At 39.4% G+C, this 22,904-nt stretch overlaps 1 protein-coding gene across 8 annotated transcripts in view; it reads right to left on the bottom strand.

The window, feature by feature from the left end:
• LRP1B (LDL receptor related protein 1B) overlaps window positions 1-22,904 on the bottom strand; it is a 1,329,376-nt gene that overhangs the window by 718,730 nt on the left and 587,742 nt on the right. For all 8 annotated transcript variants that reach the window (XM_078847919.1, XM_078847920.1, XM_078847917.1 and 5 more), the window contains one exon: window positions 21,613-21,870. In XM_078847919.1, the coding sequence (XP_078704045.1) occupies window positions 21,613-21,870 (258 nt within the window). The remainder of the gene's footprint in view (window positions 1-21,612; window positions 21,871-22,904) is intronic.

Here is a 22,904-nt window from a genome sequence, read left to right on the forward strand (position 1 = left end):
ATTTCTGTTGCTCTTCTCTGGACCCTCTCCAATTTGTCCACATCTTTTCTGAAATGTGGTGCCCAGAACTGGACACAATACTCCAGCTGAGGCCTAATCAGCGTGGAGTAGAGCGGAAGAATTATTTCTCGTGTCTTGCTTACAACACTTCTGGTAATACATTCCAGAATGATGTTCACTTTTTTTGCCACAGTGTTACACTGTTGACTCATATTAAGCTTGTGGTCCACTATGACCCCCAGATCCCTTTCTGCAGTACTCCTTTCTAGGCAGTAATTTCCCATTTTGTATGTGTGCAACTGATTGTTCCTTCCTAAATGAAGTAATTGTATTTGTCCTTATTGAATTTCTCTGGTTTGTCCAGATCATTCTGAATTATAATCCTATTCTCTAAAGCACTTGCAATCCCTCCCAGCTTGCTATCATCCACAAACTTTGTAAGTGTACTCTCTATTCCATTATCTAAATCATTGATGAAGATATTGAACAGAACTGGAACCAGAACAGATCGGTGCGGGACCTCACCTGTTATGCCCTTCCAGAATGTCTGTGAACCGCTGATAACTAATCTCAGGGAATGGTTTTCCAACCAGTTATGCACCCACCTTATAGTAGCTCTGTCAGGGTTTCCTCCCCACTCAGAACTCTAGGGTACAGATGTGGGGACCCGCATGAGAGATCACCTAATCTTATTTCTACCAACTTAGGTTAAACACTCCCCAAGGCACAAATTTTCCCTTGTACCTTGGATTAGGTAATGCTGCCACCACCAAGTGATTTAGACAAACTCAGGGAAAGGACCACTTGGAGTTCCTACTCCCGCCAAACCCCCTTTCCTGGGGAGACTTGAGAATAAACAAGATGAGCACAGACCAACCTTGGGTTGTTTTTTTTAGGACACACACCCCCCCATCAGATTTTAAAAGAAATAGAACTTTATTAGAAAGAAAAAAGGTAAAAGAAGCACCTCTGTAAAATTAGAATGGAAGCTAATCTTACAGGGCAATCAGATTTAAAAACACAGAGGATTTTCTTCTGGGCCAAACTTTAAAGTTACAAAAAGAAAACTAGTAATACACCTTCCTCTCAGCACAGAGAAAATCACAAGCCAAAACAAAAATAAGCTAACGCATTCCCTTGCTAGTACTTACTGATTCTAATGGAATTGGATTGCTTGCTTCCTTGATCTGTGTCCAGCAAGCACACAGAACAGACAGACCAAAACCTTCCCTGCCCCGCCCCGATTTGAAAGTACCTTGTCCCCTTATTGGTCCTTTTGGTCAGGTGCCAGCCAGGTTACCTGAGCTTCTTAACCCTTTACTGGTAAAAAGGTTTTGTGCCTCTGGCTAGGAGGGATTTTATAGTACTGTGTACAGGAAGGTTGTTACCCTTCCCTTTATAATTATGTCAAGCTCCATCTAGGTTGCATTTCCCTAGTTTGTTTATGAGAATATCATATGAGACAGTATCAAAAGCTTTACTAAAGTCAAGATATACCACATCTACCACAAGATAAGGCTTGTAACCCTGTCAAAGAAAGCTATCAGGTTGGTTTGATATGATTTGTTCTTGACAAATCCATGCTGTTACTTAGCATCTTCTAGATGTTTGCAAATTGATTGCTTAATTATATGCTTCATTGTCTTTCCAGGTACAGAAGTTAAGATGACTGGTCTGTAATTCCCCAGGTTATCCTGATGTCATCAGAACTCTAAAATAGCTTACATTTCATGTTACATATTGTGTGTTTTTAATTCCAATTGTTTGTAAACATTTATAGTCTTTTATAGTGCATGCATTGCTCTTAATATAAACATACTAATTTCCATTAGAAATAAGACTTTCAAAAGGAAGTGTGAGCTCACAGAAAATGGAAAAAAAATTACTCTATATCTTTTTATTGGTACTTTATTGTCATGAAGGACTCAGTAAAAGCAAATATATCCAGTGCACTAAATATTGCATAGAGGGCTTTGATTTTGCCACTGCAAGTAAGAAAACTAACAAATTGTCTCTGTCCAAATGTTTTAGCACAAAGTCCATTTTTTCTTGACATATGAAGAGGCCTATGTATTTTTGGTACCGGGGCCAAATGATATAACAGAGATTAAGAAATCCTGCAGAAGGGCACATAGTCCTCGTGCAGTTTTTGGTGGGCAAATAAGATTTTTGCAAGGTTTTTTTGATGTATTCCAAACTAAACAAAGCTAACAATTCCTCAGAAATGGGCACATTCTCTTTCTCTTTCTGAGTAATAAATTCAAACCCTCTGTAAATTTTTAAGATAGAAAATCAAGCTTCTAAAACCTCAAAAAGTGCTTAGGGCAGTGGTGGGTAAACTGTGGTCCGCGAGTTGCACGCAGCCTGTCAGGGTAAACTGCTGGCAGGCCACAAGACAGTGTTTACAGTGACCGTCCACAGGCTTGGCCACCCACAGCTCCCAGTGGTGGCGGTTCACCGTTCCCAGCCAATGGGAGCTGTGGGAAGTGTTGCGGGCTGCAGGGACATGCTGGCCGCTGCTTCCCGCAGCTCCCATTGGCCAGGAACGGCAAACCACAGCTACTAGGAGCTACAGGTGGCCATGCCTGCAGACAGTGAATGTAAACACTATCTCACGGCCTGCCAGCGATTACCCTGAGGAGCTGTGTGCAGTCTGCGGGCCACAGGTTACCCATCACTGGCTCAGGGGATTTCCTACCTCAGAACACTGTATGTTGTGAGTGCTATCTGAGGATCCACTAAACGCTGACAGGAGCAACAATCTACATGGCAATTATCAAGGGAAATGTGTCCTTGATTAATGTTTTTAACACTTAAAGATCATTTTCTTTCATAGCTCTAACGCCATCAAAGTGATTTTTCATATCAGCTATAGTATAAGAGCTTCCTTGACACCAGAACTGTGAATCTTCTGTTTCATTTTGGGATTGTGGTTAGATTTATTTCCATTAATCCATATATATTTAGATATAGGTTCTTTTCCAGAACATAGATTATGGAAGTTTGTACCTAAATATTTTGAAGGATAATATAATTTCTTTTTGCCAAAAATATAAGCAAAAACCAAAGACAAGCCAACAAACCCAAAACATGTTGTTTTTTTCCTAAAGCCTGTGAAATGTAATTTTGTAGATGGTGACTCTTCCTCCTGCTGCACCAAATAAAACTCTAGCACATGTTTTTAAAGAAATAACCGTTTTATATGGGAGTTTAGTAAACAGTAGAACCTCAGAGTTACAAGCACCTTGGGAATGGAGGTTGTTCGTAACACTGAAATATTCATAACTCTGAACAAAACATTATGGTTGTTCTTTCAAAAGTTTGCGACTGAACATTGACTTAATACAGCTTTGAAACTTTACTATGCAGAAGAAAAATGCTGCTTTCCCCTTTTATTTTAGTATTTTATATTTATACAGTAGTGTACTGTATTTGGGTTGGTTGTTTTTTGTCTTGGCTACTGCCTCATTGTGTACTTCCAGGTCCAAATGGGCTGTGTGGTTGACTGGTCAGTTCATAATTCTGGTGTTTGTAACTCTAAGGTTCTACTGTAGATCTTTTGTACTGATTTTGGGAGCGGGAAGGAATTCACAAACAAAATCTGGTTTTTGGCCAGTTTAATATAGTAGTTGATTTTATGTTTTGAATTTTCAATTTGTGTGCAGTTCCTGGTGGGGGTAATAGAGTGTTCATTATGAGAATCAAATGAGGAAGCTATAGAATGTTAGTAAGTCAATAGTGCTGTTCACGTGTAAATGTCTGTATATAAAGAGTAGCACTGGTCAAGAATTTTCTCTTGTAACTTTTTTTTTTTTTTATAGAAAATCGGGTTTTGGTTAAACACATTTTTTCACTATAATTGTCTGCTTTGATTGGAAAATGTTGATGTTTCATCAAAAAATGCAAATCAAAATATCTAAATTCAATACTGGCCCCCCGGGGCCTCACAGAAGTTGTAGTTCAGACGCCTCAGGCGTTTCCATTTTCTCTAGGACCCAGGCTCCCTTGTTGGATTACATAGAATCATAGAATATCAGAGTTGGAAGGGACCTCAGGAGATCATCTTGTCCAACCCCCAGCTCAAAGCAGGACTAATTCCCAATATTTGCCCCAGATCCCTAAATGGACCCCTCAAGGATTGAGCTCACAACCCTGGGTTTAGCAGGCCAATGCTCAAACCACTGAGCTATCCCTCCCCCACCAGGGCAAGGGACTCCTCTGAGGTACTATCCTCCCCTCACCATGAGACGTACTCCAGCCAGAGAGGAAAGCAGGAGCATGAGGTATGCAAACTACAAGTCCCAAGAGGAACCACATTGCCAGCTTCAATTGAAATATTTCAGTTTTAAGCCAAAAATATTCAGGTTTTGGTCAAAATATTAGACCAAAGAGTCAAAATTTTCTACAGGGGTATGAAGTAAGGCTCCTCAGACTCAGGGTGACACTATGGGGTGGCCTAGCAATGGCTATTACCACCACAAAATTTGCCATAGCCACCCTGTAGCAGCGGCTGCTCTCTGGCTGCACAGCTCTGAAGGTGACAGCAGTGCCACAAGAAGGAGTGCTGGAGTTAGATTAGGTGGGGCATTGGGGTCCCCAAGAGCAGCCCCCGGGCTGTGTCCACGCCTGCCAGGGCATGCCACTCAGGATAGGTAGAGGATCTGGGGCTCCCCACAGCTGTACGGACTGACCTACCCAGGCTTCTGGGCCATGCCTCCTTTGGTTGCTGCTCTTCAAGGGCTCTGCCAGCCCCGGAGCTAGGTCCCCCCATCCTGGTGGCTATTTCTAAGCTCTGAGCAGTCGTAGCATGGTGGATAGCTGAGGGGCAACCACATCCCCAACCAGGAGGCAGGCTCTTGGGGTGGGGATGAGAAGAGGAGGAGGCAGGGCTGGAATTTAGGAGGAACAGGGGGCAGGGCTACGGAAAGAGGCAAGGCCTCCTGGGGAACAGGAGCACAGCCCCCCCCGACAACAATTTTCTGTCTAGCCCACATCCAGAAAACGCTGGTGCTACCACTGCTCAGGCTTAATGCAATGGATACTTACTGGAGGTCTCTCCTCTTCAGGAGGCCATCATCCACTAGCCAGACTTCGGTCCTTCTTGTTCAGACCTGTTTGCACAGCTTCGTGTTTGCAGTCTACTCTGAAGTCTAAGCCTGGCACAACTACTGCTGGCCACTCTGCCAGCAACAAGCTGCTTCCCAGCCCAGCTCTTCATCTTTCAGTCCCAGATCCCAAACTGCCCAGCTTTTTTCCCCATAGCCACCTCCCAGGCTGCTGTCCCACAGCTTCCCACTCTAGTCGCTTCAGGGATAGGTCCCCTGCCCTCTGTAAGTACTGCTCTTTCCCAAACAGGAGGGATAATGGAGCCCTCTGGTGACTGCATTCCGCAGTGGGAGTTAACAATGTCTAATAAGGAGGCAAAAGGTTAATTACAATAATGTGACATGAGTAGATTCTGCTGAAGGCAGTATCACCCGCCCACAATGTTTAAAGAAGTCAGGCTTCTGAAAGTCATGAGATGGCTTAAAAATCATGACAATCTTAAATAATAATAAAATCTGGGTTCTTACCTTCTAGTTTCTGAGCCTTTATAGTGCTCTTGTTTCTTTCAAATTTTTCTCCATAACTGATAAGGCTGTAAACCTCGTCCCCCACCCCACCCCAACAATGAAAGTTGAGATTCCAGCAGAAATACATCAAATACTGCAAGACTCACAATACAACAGTGAGAGTTCTGGGGATATTAGTATCTATATTTAAAGAAAGAGACAAAAGAATGTATGTGCAAAAGGAATAAATAATTTAATTCAGGAGGAGGGCAAGACACAGCAATTTGGTTGGTGGCTTTATGTTACTGCCTTCAAATTTCACCTCTCAAGATATATTTTTAAATGCATCTTATTAAAAAAGACAGGTCCTTGTTAAAGGAAATGAGCCTCTGTTTTTTTTCCGGATCCAAGAGACATCTAGCATCGATCCCACCAACTATTTAATAGTTGATACACACTGACATGATGCTGCGAGGCAGACTAGACAGGCATTGCCCTATGCTGTGCCTCTTCTCTGGATAGCCATATTCCATAATTATCAATCCTGCACCATTTGCAAAACATTACTTAGATTAATCAAACTCATTTATACATACTGAGCTTCTGACAAATATGCCATGAGTATTATTAAGTCAAATTTATTTCAAACAAACAAACAAACAAAAACTGATGAGAAGTATCCATCCATTTTCTTCTGAGGAATCAGCCCCAAATATTTATTCTTTTTGAGGAAGCAGCTTTTCCAGAACATCACTTTGTTTCAATTTGTATTTGTAAAGAGTTTGGAAAAGTCTAATAAATCAAATTTAAACCACCATTCTTCAGAGCTTCATGAACCTTCACCCTAAATTTCTCAAATGAAATGACATTGTACAGTGACCTTGTTCCCTAAACAACAGGGAATTTAAATTTCAAAAAATTGGGTTAGAATACATTTTAAAGGCATTATATATGTATTCTGTTCAACCCTACAGTCTACTAAGAGGCACTTATTTTTAAAAAATCATTTTTTGTGGGAGGGAGGGGAGAGTTTTAGGTTAAAATGTTCAAACCTAAGAATTTAAAGTTAGGATCCTAACCTATACTTAGGCTCCTAAATAAAAATAGCCAGATTTTAAAAAAGTGATGAACATATGCAAGTCCTGCTGAAATGAGTGGGAGCTGCAAGCACCTTTGAAAAACATGCTTTATATTTAGGTTCCTAAATATGGAATTAGGAAACTAATTTTAGGCGCACAGACTTGAAAATTCTGAGTTTAGCCTTTAGATTAACATGGGAATTTTTATCCTGCCTATGGTGTGATCAATTTAGTAATACCACGAGGCCCAATTTTAGAACTCTTATTTTGAATATTTACTGACAAGCATAGTTCCATTGACTTCAAAGGGACCTCTCCTAAGTGATCACCAAGATGAGTAAAGATTCCACTCTCTGGCCTATGGTGTCACTTAGGTACTCACTTCCACAGACTAGCATCCGTATAACTGAAAGAAGAATCTGGCCAATCAAGCCAATACACTTACTTCTGTTAACACAACTATAGGAGAGCAGATATCTGTATAACTAGGTTGGTTGCACAAAATTGAAGGAACGGGTGCTCTGCACACTTTCTTTAACTCTGGAGAAGCCTTACCAGGTGAACGTTGTTAAGCTTCCTTGTAATGCTTCTCTTAGGCACAAGGCTTTGGCAGGAAAAGTGACTTCTAAATCATGCAGATCCCAGGGATGAATGATAAAAGAAAGCTGCAGCCCCACTATGAAGTGGCCCCTGTGCAGTGGTTCATTCCATACTAGCATGCCTCTTACCAATTTGTGGAGACTAGCATAGAATGAACTACAGCTAACAAATACAGTATGAGCCTCGCAACTATCGAAGAATATACCTGTGAAGGAGTCAATACTGCTTCAAGTGTCAATTCATATCTCCCCCTTCTTTGTAGAGAAATATTTGCATGGACATACCATGAAAGATGTTGTCTGAGCAGAAGGTGCTCAGCCATCACTGCACAGGGGCCACTTTATAGTGGGGCAGCAGCTTTCTTTCATCATTGATTCCTGGGATCTGCATGATTTAGAAGTCACTTTTCCTGCCAAAGCCATCTGCCTAAGAGAAGCATTACAAGGAAGCTTAACAAGGTTCACCTCTCAGTTCCCATCAACTTTGTCCCTGGGTCATGAGTTTTACAATAGGATAGCAGAATCTGGGCCTTATTTTTAAGCATATTTTTAAGTTTATTCATGCTGTGAAATGCTGTCTACCTTTCAAAAAATCAGGTTTCTGGAATGAGCAAAAATGGAACCATTTTCTTTTATGCCTCATTTTTCACCTCTTTTGCCATGAAGCTCTGTAAATGAACTGTGTTTTACAATATGACATGGCGGGTGGGGGATGCGAAACTTGCCAACACAGTGAAATAAGGTAATCCCAAGGGCTAAATATTTTTGTAGGGAGTGAATTTTCTGCTGCCAATCTCACGTCAAAAACAAATGTGAACAGTGGAAAACCAACACATCTCTAATTTCTGCTTTAGTGAGTTTCAAGTGTGTTGCCAAATGATTGTAAACTTGTAATGGGATCCGAGCAGCCTGGCATCTATGCTGAACAATAAAGGCAGATTTATAGAGGTGTAGAGCTATAACAATCTTTTTTTTAAACTGCACATTCAAAAAGCTTTTTATAAATCTGTTGAGACAGTAAATCAGAACTGGTTATTTACTTCAAAGCAGTTAAATCATCGGCAGTTAACCTGAAAATTACAGCATAATTTAGCATCAATAGCTGTCTCATCAAGCATGTGGACTTAAGAGGAAGGAACTGTTGAGGAGAACATGACATGGCTGTGTTAGTTTACCACAGTTGGTTATTCTAATTGGCCTTCCTCAAAGGCGGGAGAGTCTGGCCTTCCACCTTCTCATCAGAACACTGCCTTCTTTCTGTGTCATGAACGTCATAAAAATAGTCTTCCTTTCTTGAAAATAATACTGCCACTTTAATGTTTTCCCATAAAGATGCCAAACAGCAGATAATTAAAATTTTAAAGATGAATAAAATATTTTAATAAAACATGGATTTACTTTTATAGTAAAAAAGTTATTAAGGAAAATGACTTAGGGGAAAAAAGTTAGAATATTTTAATATAGTAGGTGAGCACAGGCCTCTCAGATATGCTTCTCAAGGGATAATATAAAAGTTACTTATTATAGTCAGCTTTTTAAAAGTGAATTCACGTTTAAGGGTTTATTGTACCAGGAGAGGATCACAAAAGAAACAACACTGATACACAATATTTGCATCTTTATAATATTTACAAAATCTTTGCAATATTTACACTTTATTCACCCAGTTGAATCAGCATAACTAAGATATATGCCTTAATTTCACAGGCTGTATATTGAGCCCATAAACAAGCATGCCAACGTTTTTGCTCTGAACAGTATATGGACTTGCTGATATTAAATACAAAAACTGGTGGCTACACTAGCATTGGGAATTAAAGCTTTGTTTCTTTTCCCAAATGGAAGTATTAGATTCAATTAACTTAAACATTCCCAAAAACTAATATTTGTCTTTACTGATCAGCATTTCTGATCTTTCCAAATGAAAAAAGTTATGTATTTTTCATAATGTAGATATTATGAAGAGTTATAAGCATGAGTTTCTGTCTCTGTAACATATTAAGGCAAAAGAAGAAATGAAGAGTTCTGAGCAAGAGTGACATTCTCTCTCTCTCTCTCTCTTTCTAACATAATAGGCTAAAGAAGAAACAAAGGCCTACAGTGCAACACTTTTCCAGTTTGCTGACACTTGAGAAAGTGTATTTTGTTGAAGCATTGGTGCAGAATACACCGGAAATCTACTAAAAAACAAATGTCAGCCTAATTTAAATCACATCTGATTGATACTATTAGCAGGAATATTTCAAAAAAAATCATCTTGATTATAAATAGACACACTATATAGTCAATCAGTTAAAGTAGCTAGCTCAGTATTTCACTCACTATAAAAACAAAATCACACCAAGTGTTTTAACAGACTGTATTTATCTCTTCAGATTACTAAGGAAGGAGGATAGTTACTTATTTATAGTTAAAACACCATACATTATTTTTTTTCTAGCTCTCTCCCTTCCTCAAAAAAAAAAAATACAAATTGTTTCACACAATTATAAAGGTTTCTGGAAATAATTAAGGCCATAATCACACTGAGGTATATCTATTTCTATAACACAGAACAATTAATACTGCACTAACAGATGGCTCTACCAAAGTGGTGTTCCTGCCAGCCACCCAAAAACATGAGATAACATGCACATCTAATGTCACTAAGCTCCAAGATTCCCCACATCATGGTGTGGATTGAACAAAAACAAACAAAACTGTCTGTACCTAAAAACTGCGGACATAGCTAGTTTGTGATAAAAAAAAATGCTTATATTACCGTTATCCCACCCTCCCCCTCTCCTCTCTGTCCCATTTATTTGTTTCATCTATTTGTTCTATTTTATCTTAAATTAAGGTAGTAAGACAGGCATTGTTTTTTCCAGGCAGACATATGTTTGTACACAATACTCAGGCCTAGCTGGAGCATCAAACCACTACTATAATGCAAGTAATTAATAAATAAATAATAATAATAATAATAAATAATAATAGGGGACATTTTAGACCGATGCACCAGTTATTTCTGTTCCCCTTCCTGGAAAAAAAAAAGTCCAACAGGAGCAAAATGCTTGGATGAATCTTAATTATGGCTTGATTCTACCACCCTTACATTGAAATGCACCTTATTCCACAAGCATTCCCATGGTTAAGGTATTTCTCAATTTGAATAAGAGTGATAGGATCTGACCCTTAATGATTTATTAATGCACCTATCATAAATGGAATGCTGACAAATATTAAACCATAGAGCCCAAAATAGACCATCTAAAATGTTCTATGGCAATTGTAGTTTCAGAGAAGTATAATTCTTAACCGAAACTCTCTGGACTGCAGCTTTTGAAAGGCACAGTGTCTGTTCCCATACCACCCCTTTCTGATCACCTAAGTGAGGCTAGTGCCAGCAGCCTTGTGGAGTTCTATCTACTTGTACATAGACAGCGCAGATCAGTGCAGCACCTTATCATCTTTGATGTGTTTATCTTCACAACAACCCTGTGAGGTATAGAACTGCTATTATCCTCATTTTATAGATGGGGAACTGAGAAACTAAAGACTAAGTTACTTACTCAAAGTCATACAGGGAGTTTATGCAAGACCAGGGAATTAAACCTGGGTCTTTCTGAAGCACAGGCTACTCTCCTAACCACTGGACCACCCTTGCTTCTCTGCAAGCAAAGAATGCCATGGTGCCCCTCCCTTGCACAGATGTGTAAGGGAAATAGGAGGATACTTGCACCATCTCTCCTTCTTGCACCCTCATATGGGGGCTGATTATAATCTTGCCCTATATTTGTAAGGGTTTTGACCAGTCTAAGGTTAAATGACTTATGTGGTAAGACTTCCCTGAGAGAAACACCCAATATTAATGTTCTCTATTATTTTGAAAACATAGTGGAGCCATTGAAATGAGGTACTGTAGTAGCTCTGCGTTCCTAACCACACAGTATCTTTCTAAATGGAAGCAGTAGTTTCTTGGACTGAGCCTTTTGGCTACTTTAAATGTGACAGTTTATAAAGAAATCATATTTGAACACTGCCTAGAGTAACTATCTAACTTTGTTTTTATGAATGATAAACTTTACAAACACTTATGAAAATGTAGGGAACTTAGTGAAAGCTAAACAGAATTGCTGACTGTACAAGTGTGTTTGTTTGTTTGTTTTTTGTGTTTAACATAAGAAAAAGGAAGTGTGATCTGCTGATTTGAGGCAATATAGAGTGTGGATTATGACAGGTATACAGACTTTTATAAAACTTATATTAATGATTTGAGTTTAATCACTTTGGCCCAGATTTGTACGGGTATTTTAGGCATTGCTCCTGTCAGTGTTGCAATGCCTAGATTGCGTAGAATCCTAAGTCTCATTTTCAAAAGTGATTTAGGCACTTATATGCCTAAATATCTTTCAGGATCTGGGCCTAACTTTGATTGAAATCAATGGGAGTTAGGTGCCTAAACACTTGTAAGGATCTGGGCCTTAGGGCTAGATCCACAAAGGGGACTCAAGCTCAGCATTGCAATTCCTAATGTTTAGGTGCTCTGCCACTGAATAGAATCCACAGCCCTGAGTTAGGAGCCCAGGTTCCCTATACAATTCATGTGGTGAATCAGGCACTTTAAAAATGGGACTCACAGCAGCACTCAAGGTGAGTTGGGAGCCGCCAACATTAGCCAGGAGTCTATAAGAGAGGAAAGGAGAGGGGCTTTAGGCCCAGATCCACAAAGGTATTTAGGTGCCTAACTGACAAACCAGAGGGATGCACTTACCTCTGCTTAGGATTCACAGTTGTGAACTGTCTCCTAGGTGTAGATGTAGGTGTGTAAACCAGGTCAGCCCTTTCTTGCTAGAAAGGAGAGAGACACAGCCTTCCTACTGTATAACACAAGGATTAGGGCACTCCCCTGGGATGAAGGCAACATATTTCCAAATCCCTGCTCTGACTTATTTGAAGCAGGGACTGGAACGGAGGTCTCCCATCTTCCAGGAGTGTGCCCTGACCACTAAACTATGGGTATGCTGGTATGAGTTTCTCTTGAAGATGTTCCAAGTACAGCATATAATCCTGCCCAACTCTTGGGTGCATATTCGGGTGACTAGCCCATATCACTGGGGCCCTCCTGCTTCTTTTAGGGGCTAGCTCAAGCAGAGCTAGTGTGTGCATGTCTACATGAGCTGGGAATCACACCTTCCAGCTGCTGTGTAGATAGACTCTTAGGATCCTAGGTCAACAAAGCATTGCAATACTTACCAGAGCAACACCTAAATGCCTTTAAAAATCTGAGCCTTCATCTCATTTGGTCCATCTTTCCTCAAGCAGTTCAGTTAACTTTACAGACAGCTATTTTTCCCATTTGAAAATAATCCTGGGTAATACTGCCAGCTGGGCTGACTCAAGGAGCAACTGCTGCTTTCCTGAAAGACTCTCAAAATGAAAGTGAACCTGGGAAGAATATTGCTGAACTAAAATGGAAATAGCACTGGACTTTATTTATAAAGGAATTAACTATGCAGATAAGGTACTGGTGCATAGCTTGAAAACAAGTTGAAAAAAAGGCAAAAAAGAATCTCTGGAACCATATACGATGACAGGTATAGAAGCATTTTTCAATTAGTTAATTATTTTTGCTTATATGGTGTGACAGAGATTTTATGTAATTATGCATGCAAAGAATATTCAAACTTTATCAGCAACTCAAGAACTGTCATGGTGATTGCGTAGCCCACCATAGCATACTGCATCTGTTCTGTGACATGTTGATAAAATACAGGGCTTATAAGCAGTGACAGGAGAGCCCAACCTCTTTGCACATGCCTGCCCCACTCCCCTCATTAAATTACTTCCAAACATTAAATCACTTTGTTTCCAAACCAACCGAGAAAATTACACAGCTTAAAACTGACTTTGCCAAAAATGATTTACTCCACTGAAAAGATTTCCATTACACTGAAATTTTCCATTTCAGAATGAATGCTCCATTCATTGACATCACAAACTGTATAACCAAAAACAAAGTTTATTATGTTCAAACTGATTCACAACAAAGGAAGAGGTTTTTATTAATTATTATTAATTATTATTATTATTTTAAAAAATCTTGATTATTATAACTGACGGGCACCTTCAGTTATTTAGTATTTTAGGGCCTAATCCAAAATCCATTGAAGTCAATGGGCATCTTTCCACTGACTTCAGTGGACTTTATCTCGGATGCTTAATGGAGTTGTGTGCAGGGCCAGTGCCCTACATTTTGGTCTATTCAGCAGTGTCCCCAATCCCAGAAGTTAAAAATATAATAAAATAAATTAAAAAATAAATTAGACCCTAAAATCATGAGATTAAAAATTTAAATAATATTTTGTGAGTCTATATGGTTTTTGAACTCCCAATTCTCACCTCCAGTGTATGTGACAATCACAGGGTTACCAACTCTCACAGATTTATCATGAGTATGGCCATTTTGGCTCACACTAGAGCATTAAACTGGGATCAGGACCACCATTGTACTGAATCCTGTACCAACACTTAGTAAGAGACAGTCCCTGTCCTGTAGAGCTTGTAATTGTCTCAGGCAAAGCACAGTGGGCAGTTTGTGACATGGGAGATGAAACTCAGAGTTACCAAATGCATATCCTATAGGGGCTACCAAGCTGCTATTACATGGGAACAGTTATTAATCCTTGTTACACTGGGCAGGATTCAAATTGGTGAGCCGGCTCTAAAGTTCATCAGTAATGCCCCAAACATCCACTCCAGAGACAGAATCACCTTTGTACCTAGTGTTTCATATGTTAGTTTCCCCTCAACATAATACTAAGTTTCCATGTACATTTTCCACTAGTTGGTTCCCATTTATTATGCAACAGGTATTCATTTGCTGATCTTCCTATCAGAATTTCACAAATCCTTTTGTCCCTCTTCTTGGGCTCCCCAGTCACCTTTATGTCAGGGCTAGTCATTTCCATCACTTCTCTGTGGGCTTGTCTACACTGGCAAGTTTCTGCGCAGTAAAGCAGCTTTTTGTGCTCAAACTGCAGCCGTGTACACACTGCCAAGCCGCTTTGTGCACAGAAACTCCTAGTTGCAGCGCTGCAAAAAACCCACCTCGATGAGACTCATAAGGCTATTTGCGCAGAGGCTCCAGTCCTCTATTGCCAGTGTAGACACTTGATTGCTTTCTGTGCCGTAATTGGCCTCTGCATCTGTCTCATAATGCCTCAAGTGACTGCTCTGCTCATTGTTTTGAACTCAGCTGCCCTGGAGAGATGTGCCCCACCCCTTTCAAAGCACCATTTCTGACAGCCCTTGTGTGCTGTGCTGATCTGCTCTGCTCTGGGACACAAAGCAACCATTAATGTGGAATGCTCGTGCTGTTGAACACAGAGGAGGGTGTGTGTGTGTGTGTGCGTGCACCCATGGAACAATGGAATTGGGAAATCTGCATCATGTGAGGCTGTGCCTGTCCCATGAGGCATTGCAAACCCTTCCCAAAGCACCCTGCGGCCAGTTGCATAGTGCAATAGCTACCCCACAGTGCATTGCTGTCTTTGCTGTTGCAGGAGCTGCTAATGTGGATGCACTCCACCATCACAAGGAGCACAGTGTGGACACACAGCAGCTGTTTAATTCCAGCGTTTTAATAAAAGTGGTATAACTTGTGGCAGAGAAACTTGTCAGTGTAGACATACTCTAAGTTGCCTATATACCAGGGCTTCTTAAATCCAACAACCCCTTCATTAGGGTTTTCCAGCTTCTCAACAGTGTGGTAAGCCTGGACAACAGAAGCATGTTATTTGCTACATTTCTTACAAAAGACTATATGGAAAAACAGATGAGATTAGGCTTTTGTTATATTAGAGAACTAGGTTCCACTGGCACCTTTGCCTGCAGGGAATTTTTTGCAAGATCTCAGTTATCTATCAGAAGTGTGACTGATACTTATGCCTTACTGTGGAGCAGTACTAGGCTTTGGATCTTAGTAAGGGTTATAAAGTGCACAGAAATATTAATAGCATCCAGGACTAGAATGCATGGTATTGGAGTTTACACTTTAGTGCAATGTCCCCTAGACTAAAGAAGCTTCTCTCTCTACATTACTTCCCCCAGATCATGTGATGGCCAGAGATTTTGGCATCACTCAAAAATTGCTACAAGGGCCAAATACAAAAATTTGCAGGAGTCAGCAATATTGACTAAGTCCTGCAAACACTAACTGGGAAAGTTACAATTGGTTAGTCTCTAAGGTGCCACAAGTCCTCCTTTTCTTTTTGCGAATACAGACTAACACGGCTGTTACTCTGAAACCACTCACTAATACCAGTTCTCCCATTAAAATCAATAGGGTAGCTAATGGTGCTAAGCACTATGCTCACAGGTAAACTTTTGAAATATCAAGCCTATGATTGCAGCACCTCTATTGTTAAAGACTCACAGGTTCTCTGTTGAAGACCTGCTGTCTAATCACATTCTGACTTAGAAATTAAATTTTCCTTTGGGCTAAAATTTGGCATACCAGTTCCTAGTTGTGGGTGCTTCTTCCCAAAGTTAGAAAGAAAGTAGATTGTCATATTTTTACTACAAAGGAAGCAAACAAAGGATGTCTTGGGAGTATCAGATATTTTTCTCATGCTCATTCTTCTTCCGTATGAAAAAGGTTTTGGAGAAAACAAACACCTGCCAGGGATGATATAGGTATACTTGGTCCTTCATCAGCACAGGGAAATGGGCAAGCTAGCCTCTCAAGGTCACTTCCAGCCTTACATTTCTATGATTCTATAAAAACTAGAAATTTGGCAGCTATTCTTTTATTAGTTCTACTGCATCCTTTTTGGAATTATCAAACTATTTTGCAAAAGTGTAGCATGACGAAGTTGTCTTCTGGCACTAGACTCCTATCATCACCTGTCTGGACACTTATAAAGCCTTTCAAAGAGTATTTTAGGAGGTGGAGGAATTCTTTTTAAGATCCTGATTCAAGATCCATTGACTTCAATAGGCTTTGGATCAGACCTTAAGGTTTTAGCACTTATTTGTAATAAGAAAATATTTGAAGTAATAAATGAGTGTTCAGAAATAAGCATTAAACTTGCTGTCAATTAGTCTAATTGACACAAAGTTGATTGTCTGAATTTCCCTAAATCGTCCCTGCGAAAGAACAGCTCAGCTTGGAAAGCACAGAGATAGATGTCTATAAAACAGTTAGGGAATTTATAAGTAAAAATCAAGATAAGCTTTAGAAGAAGAATGAAAGAAAAAATGTCCACAGTTTGGTGGTGATTGTTTTCATTTATCATACATTTTAACTTCAGTTTAGAATAGCAGCAGAGAGTGTTTAAGCCAATATGTGTATTTCAAAGACTTAAGTAAACACATATTTTATTTGGCAAGGTCTGTATGTAATCAGAATCTTATACCTTAACATGTGTTTGTTTTTTCCCCTCCTTTAATTCCCCACTAGAAAAATGCTACTATTTACATTAAATTAATCTTATAATTGGTAATAATAAAAACACATTTGTAAAATGTTCAGAGAGTGTCACATTTCAAATCCCCACCAAACTAATTGTCTATTAGTTTTAGATGTTGATAGCATGCACAATTATTCTATTTTACAAAATCTTGCTAACAAAGCTCAAAACACTGATATATTTTACAAGCAGAATAATCTTATCAGAGTATTTTAAATATTAAAATGTTGCAGATATAGGATGGTTCTCAGACTGTTATGCCTGTTTTGAGATAAATGTACATGGAACGATGTACAAAGAAGTGCTGACTGCAGCAAAAAGTTAAATGTTATTTTCATTTATCATTTACAAAAACCTCTTCTGTACTTGGAAATGTTTTGTCTTCCTTTACACGTCTCTACAGCTGCAAGAGTCATGCTGTCGTGGAGGAGAAGGGAGAGGGAAATAAATTGAACTCCAACTCTGGGAGATGCCATTGGTAAGAAGTAGTGTTTTTACACACACACACACACACTGAAACTATTAGAAAAACTATTAAACTATTAGTCTATCACTGTACCTTTATCTCTCATTATGCTTTTTTTCTGCTAGAATAAGATTAATTCCACCTACCATCAGAATTTTTTTCCCACATAGGTACTTGAAAATAGCCACCAAGGCCAGCACTACTTAGTTACAGGGTTTAATTCAGAGAACATACCTGTTGGAGAAAGGATATAGTTGTTGAGGGAGAGGAAGAGGTCTGAAGTGGTATTTTGTGATTTGGGATGGAAAACCAGGTTGCTAACTTTCACAGGAGTTCAAAAGGTGGAGAGTTGTCTGAAATTCCCCTCTCCTGTCAGTGCTGATGGATCAAACGGGGGCTGTATGCTTCCAGCCAGATGGAACCAGGCTGAGAGATAGACTTCTTATGGAGGTCTTCATAGATTTTAAGGCCAGAAGGGTCCATTATGAAATCTAGTCTGACCTTTTGTGTAACACAGGCGCAAGAACCTCATAAATTAATTTCTGTATCAAGCCCATAACTTCATTTTGAGATTAGAATATAATTTCTCAAAATATCCTGCCTTGACTTAAAGTGACGGATAATCCACCATGTCCCTTGGAAAATTATTCCAATGGTTAATTACCCTTACAGTTAAAAAATTGCACCACATTTGTAGTCTGAATTTGTCTAGCTTCAGTTTCAAGCCATCAAATCTCTCTATGCTTTTTTTCTGGTAGATTAAAGAGCTGTCTGCTACAAGAATTTTTTCCCCCATGTAGGTAGGTACTTGTAGACTGTGAACAAGTCACCTTTTAACTTTCTTATCGATAAACCACATGTCTGAGTTTCTTGCTATAAGGCAAATTTTCCAGAATAATTCTTGTAGCTCTTTTCTGAACTCTTTCAAGTTGTCAACATTCTTTTTGAAGTGTTGACACTAGAACTGGAGACAGTATAACTGTCTTACTAACGCCATACAGAGGTATTACTACCTCCCTTCTCCTGCTTGATATTTTCCTGCTTATATATCCAAGGATTGTGTTCACACTCTTAGGTACAGCATCCCTCCGGGAGCTCATGTGATGACCCCTAAGTCCTTTTCCTGCTTTTCAGGATATAGTCTTCCAACTTACAAACGTTCCCTCACTCTTTGGACTGGATCCACAAAGAGGACTTAGGCTCAGCATCGCAATGCCTAACTATTGGTGCTCTTCTGCCTAATGGAATATACAGAGTTAGGCTCCCTATACAATACATGAGCACCTCAGAATGGGCATCCACAGCCACTGAGCTGAGCATGGAGCTGCCTTGGCTAGCCACTAGGAAATGCCAAGGAAAGTGGAGTATCCTACACCATGCCCCTGTAAGGAAGTTAGGCACCTAAGTCCTTTTTCACACATACAAAAACCCAAGAAGCCCACACACATAATGACAGTGCCTCCTTTCAACTGTTAGCCCAGTGGTTAGCACACTCACCCAGGATGTGGGAGGCCCAAGTGCCATTCTACCCTCTGCCTGATTTGGGGCAGTATTTGAAGCCACATCTCCTATCTCTTAGGCAAGTCCCTTAACTACTATACTATGGAATATTCCAGGGTGGGTCTGTCTTTCAATCTCCTGTTGAAACTGTTCTATTCTTTGTAATTAATTAAACAGTCATTAGAACAGAGACTTGAATTTAAGTCTCCCAAATCCAAGAAGAATACCCTATCCACTGGGCTATGGAGTCACTCTCTCTCTCTCTTTCTTTGGTCCCATGATTATTCAATTAGTTATAACAAGTGGAACAGCTTCAACAGGAGTCATTGAGAGAAACCAACCCAGAATATTCCATAGCCCAGTGGCAGGTAAACGCCTAAGTGTCTAAAATCGCTTTGATCTTCCCCCATTGTTCCTTCCAGACTCTAAGGCCAGGAGGGACCATCATGATCATCTAGTCTGATCTCCTGCACATTGCAGGTCCAGAACCCCATCCACCCATTCCTGCAGTGGGCCCATAACTCTGGCTGAGTTACATAAATTCTCAAATCTTGATTTAAAGACTTCAAGTTACAGAGAATCCTGGATGTCGGACCTTGCATTTGGCTTTATTAAAAAGGATATTATTCAAATGAGCCCATCTCATTCAAGTAATCCAGGTCAATCCATATAACTGTCTCCATCATTATTTATCACTCCACCAATTTTTGTGTCATATGTAAACTTTACCACCAGTGAATTTATGTTTTCTCCCAGAATAGCACTTAATTGCAAACAGATACCTTGCAAGACTGGGATAAAGAAGCACTTCAAAGGCCAGTATTTTTCTTTGTTTTCTGTACAAAGACTTCACATGGGTGGCCCTTTGTTTTGTTGGGCCTGTTATTGGCTAAAACACCAAACAAGAGAAACTAAGGCAACATTTTTCCGTGGTAGGAAAACTACTGTTCATATTTTCTTTGAAGAATTCTATGGGTTTGACCATTTGTTAGGCTTGGCTGACACATGAACGTGCCAAATGAGGTATTCTTAATTGGTTGTAAAATGAAACTGAATTAATTTTTAGTAAGTAAACACCGAGAAAAAATGAGAGGAATTGTGTGTATGAGAGAGAGAGACAGAGACAGAGAGAGAGATATGCTAAAATTTAATTCTCCAGAGGCTGTGGATTGTAGCCATCAGAGGGCCTATTCTCCCTTGTAGGATACAGTTTCAGGTAACTCCAGGAGGAAATTAGGACCTGGTGAGATTGGCTTGATTAGAAGCACCAAGTGGATTACTTTTATCCTGCCAATGAGGAAGGGAATAAGACTTCTACATAGTTATCTGAGTCAAGATTAAACTAAAAGTTAGAACAAATCTTTGTAGCATACTCCATAGCCAGGGAAATGTCAATTCAAAAGTAATTAGACCAAATATAAAGATGTAAATATTCAGAAAACAACAACAACAACAACAGAGCGTCCACAGACTGGTGTGAAAATACAGTGCCTACAAAAACTGATTAGCTCACTGACTTGAGCCACTATGTTAATTTCCCAATCATAGTTTAACCCTGATTCTGAAAGCATATCTGCTAATGCAGACCCTGCAGCATTCAAACTGTTAAATCTTTCTATGCATAGGGAGCACAGAAGGGAAAAAAAGCACACAAGGGAATTGGGGAAGACCCAATAGTGCATTGAAACTGTGCTCTGATGATGGAGTTTAGAGGATGAGGGGACACACTGTTAAATATAAACCATTCATTTTGTGAAGAACCCCAGCTAATTCCTTTCCTTTTTATGCACTAAAAAGAACAAAAAAGGTATTTAGGAAGTGCCCACTCCAGTCCTACCGACAAGAAAATTGGGATTTTGTAGTGAAAATAGAAAGAACTGTGAAAAATACACAATAGAAGTCCAAATAAAATAACAAGTTCAAACATACAAAGTAGCCTTAGTATCTGAGGGAAAATGTAGGATCACTCGGAAGGGCAGACAGTGGTGAAAGTAGTAAATTCCTCTGACTAAAAAAAGTTATTGATTTTCAAAGTAGTAAAGGATGGGCATGGATGGATGGATGTGTAAGAGGGATCAAGTTCCTTACCCTATAGGCATACATTGAAAAGGATATTTTTCTTGGTGATCTGAATAGTAGTTGTGAAATCATTAGGACTGGTAGCCACATTTTCAGTTGGCCCCATCTTCATTATAGTCCCAATCAAACCTTTCTTCCAAACACTCCCAGACTTGGTGGCGAAGGAGTTTAAAATCTACATCAGAATCGTCTGGCTCAGGGCCATCTCTACTTAAGGGAAGACTGAGTAAGGTTCTCAGAAAAAAAGGGCAAAATTATGGACATTCCAATTCAGAGGCATTCTAAAGTTTAGCATTGCACAATCTTCCTACGCTAGTTAAACTGCACAGAGAGATGACTCATCATGAGGGCGACTCTAAATTTTCCTAGTGCAAAAGTGAGACATTTCCGGTAAACAAGGAAATATTACTAGTGTTTGAAAGTAATGAAGCTCTACTAATCTACAGTAAATGTGACAATTATATGTACATGTTGTTAATTAGCATCTTATTTATCTGGCAGTAAACAATCATTTTCAACAAATTTTAGCTATCAACACATTTCAGGAAAAAAAGGCATTTTCAAGTTTCTTCTTCCATTGTGCTAGCTTTGTTTTTTTGTAATATCATACCGATCACACAGTGCACTTAGACTCTGTGAAAATTCTCAGCTTTTTTCAAGCCTCTGTATCTATGTGTTAGAGAGGGAAACAGCAACAAAGCAGCAAAATGTTTCTGTGCCTTTCAATGTTTAATGCATAAGCAGAGCAAGAGAATAACCTGAAATATCAGCAACATTGAGCACCAAAATAAGAGTTTTTAAGTCTGCAAACAAAGTTTGCTAGAAAGACAGGTATTTTAAACTATTCTGCTAAAGGAATCCCACTAAAAAAATTAAAATACTTACTGTGAAGATACTGAGCAATGTTTATTATCCATTCATCTGTTAATCTCCCAGCTTTTGATATCTTGGTACATTTCAGCTGACTTGAAGATTCTCTCGATTCAATCCAACAAATTGTGTCCTTATTGTATATAAAATCCAGTGTATTAATTCCATTTCCTTTCACTGAGTTTGGAGTAGAAACTTTACTTCCATTAAGATATAATACTTCAATAGTTTCAGAGCTTGCAATCAGAAGAACTGGAGGTCTGTCACTGGGCTCTAAAAAAATAAATGAGCAAAAAGTTTAGTTGACAGATCATCCTATTACCATCTTTCCAAAACACACGTAGCATTTATGTTACCTTAGCTATATATTTAAAAAAAATATTTAAATATAACACATTGGTTTTTTTTTCTTTTGACTGAGAATGCACCATAGTAATTGAGTTTACCACTCGGTAATATTTAATGTAAATGTTTCTTAACTTTTACTCTGCTTTTGTTATGAGTCTGTACAGCACCTAGCACAGTAGGATCCTTATCCACGACTAGAGCTCCTAGGTGCTAGTAGAAGACAAAGGCAAAGTCCAGATGTACCACAAAGTATGTTCAATGGAATTACTTAAAAGCAACAAGGAAGCTAATCCTTCTAGATATATCTCTATCTGATCTCTGAATCTTCACTAGCATTAGTATATACAATGTTCATGTTCAGTATGAAATAGTGGCATAAGTAATTGCAAGGGAACAAAAGGTTATTAGTATCAGTATTGAGAAAAATCTGACAAAGCCCCTGCACAGAAGCAGAATATGATTCTGAACTGGTGCTTCCTTCAGTATGAGGTGGGGCCTGGCTAACATGCCTACCATGCTGCAGTATATGGCCCAGATCTGCTAATCTGAGGGGAATAGCCAAATTCCTGGACTAATTACATATAAGCTGTTGACAGCACTGCGCACTCTGGAAAGTGCATCCTGCTGCTTCCTGAAGCAGCAGGATAAGGCAAGACTCAGATCCACTAAGGCACTTAGACACATAAATCCCAGTTTTAGGCAGCAATGCAACCCACAAAATCTCTGAAGAGCTGCTGTAAGGTAAGAACCACCATTTCCTCGTCTAGCCATTTTGTGGCAAGAGAGGCACACATTCTCACAAGATACAAATTAATTGCCTGTCCTGGAGTCAGGCAGCTCAGGGATTACTGACTGCAGATATCTCATCTGTGCTAGCAATCTCCCTTCAGCCGGACTTAGGCACCTAACTCCATGAGACAGAAGGGGCTTTGGGACACAACTCTCTCCTTGGTATCTTC

Source organism: Lepidochelys kempii, chromosome 11 (genome assembly GCF_965140285.1).
Source record: "Lepidochelys kempii isolate rLepKem1 chromosome 11, rLepKem1.hap1, whole genome shotgun sequence".
In the NCBI taxonomy this organism is placed as follows: Eukaryota; Metazoa; Chordata; order Testudines; family Cheloniidae; genus Lepidochelys; species Lepidochelys kempii.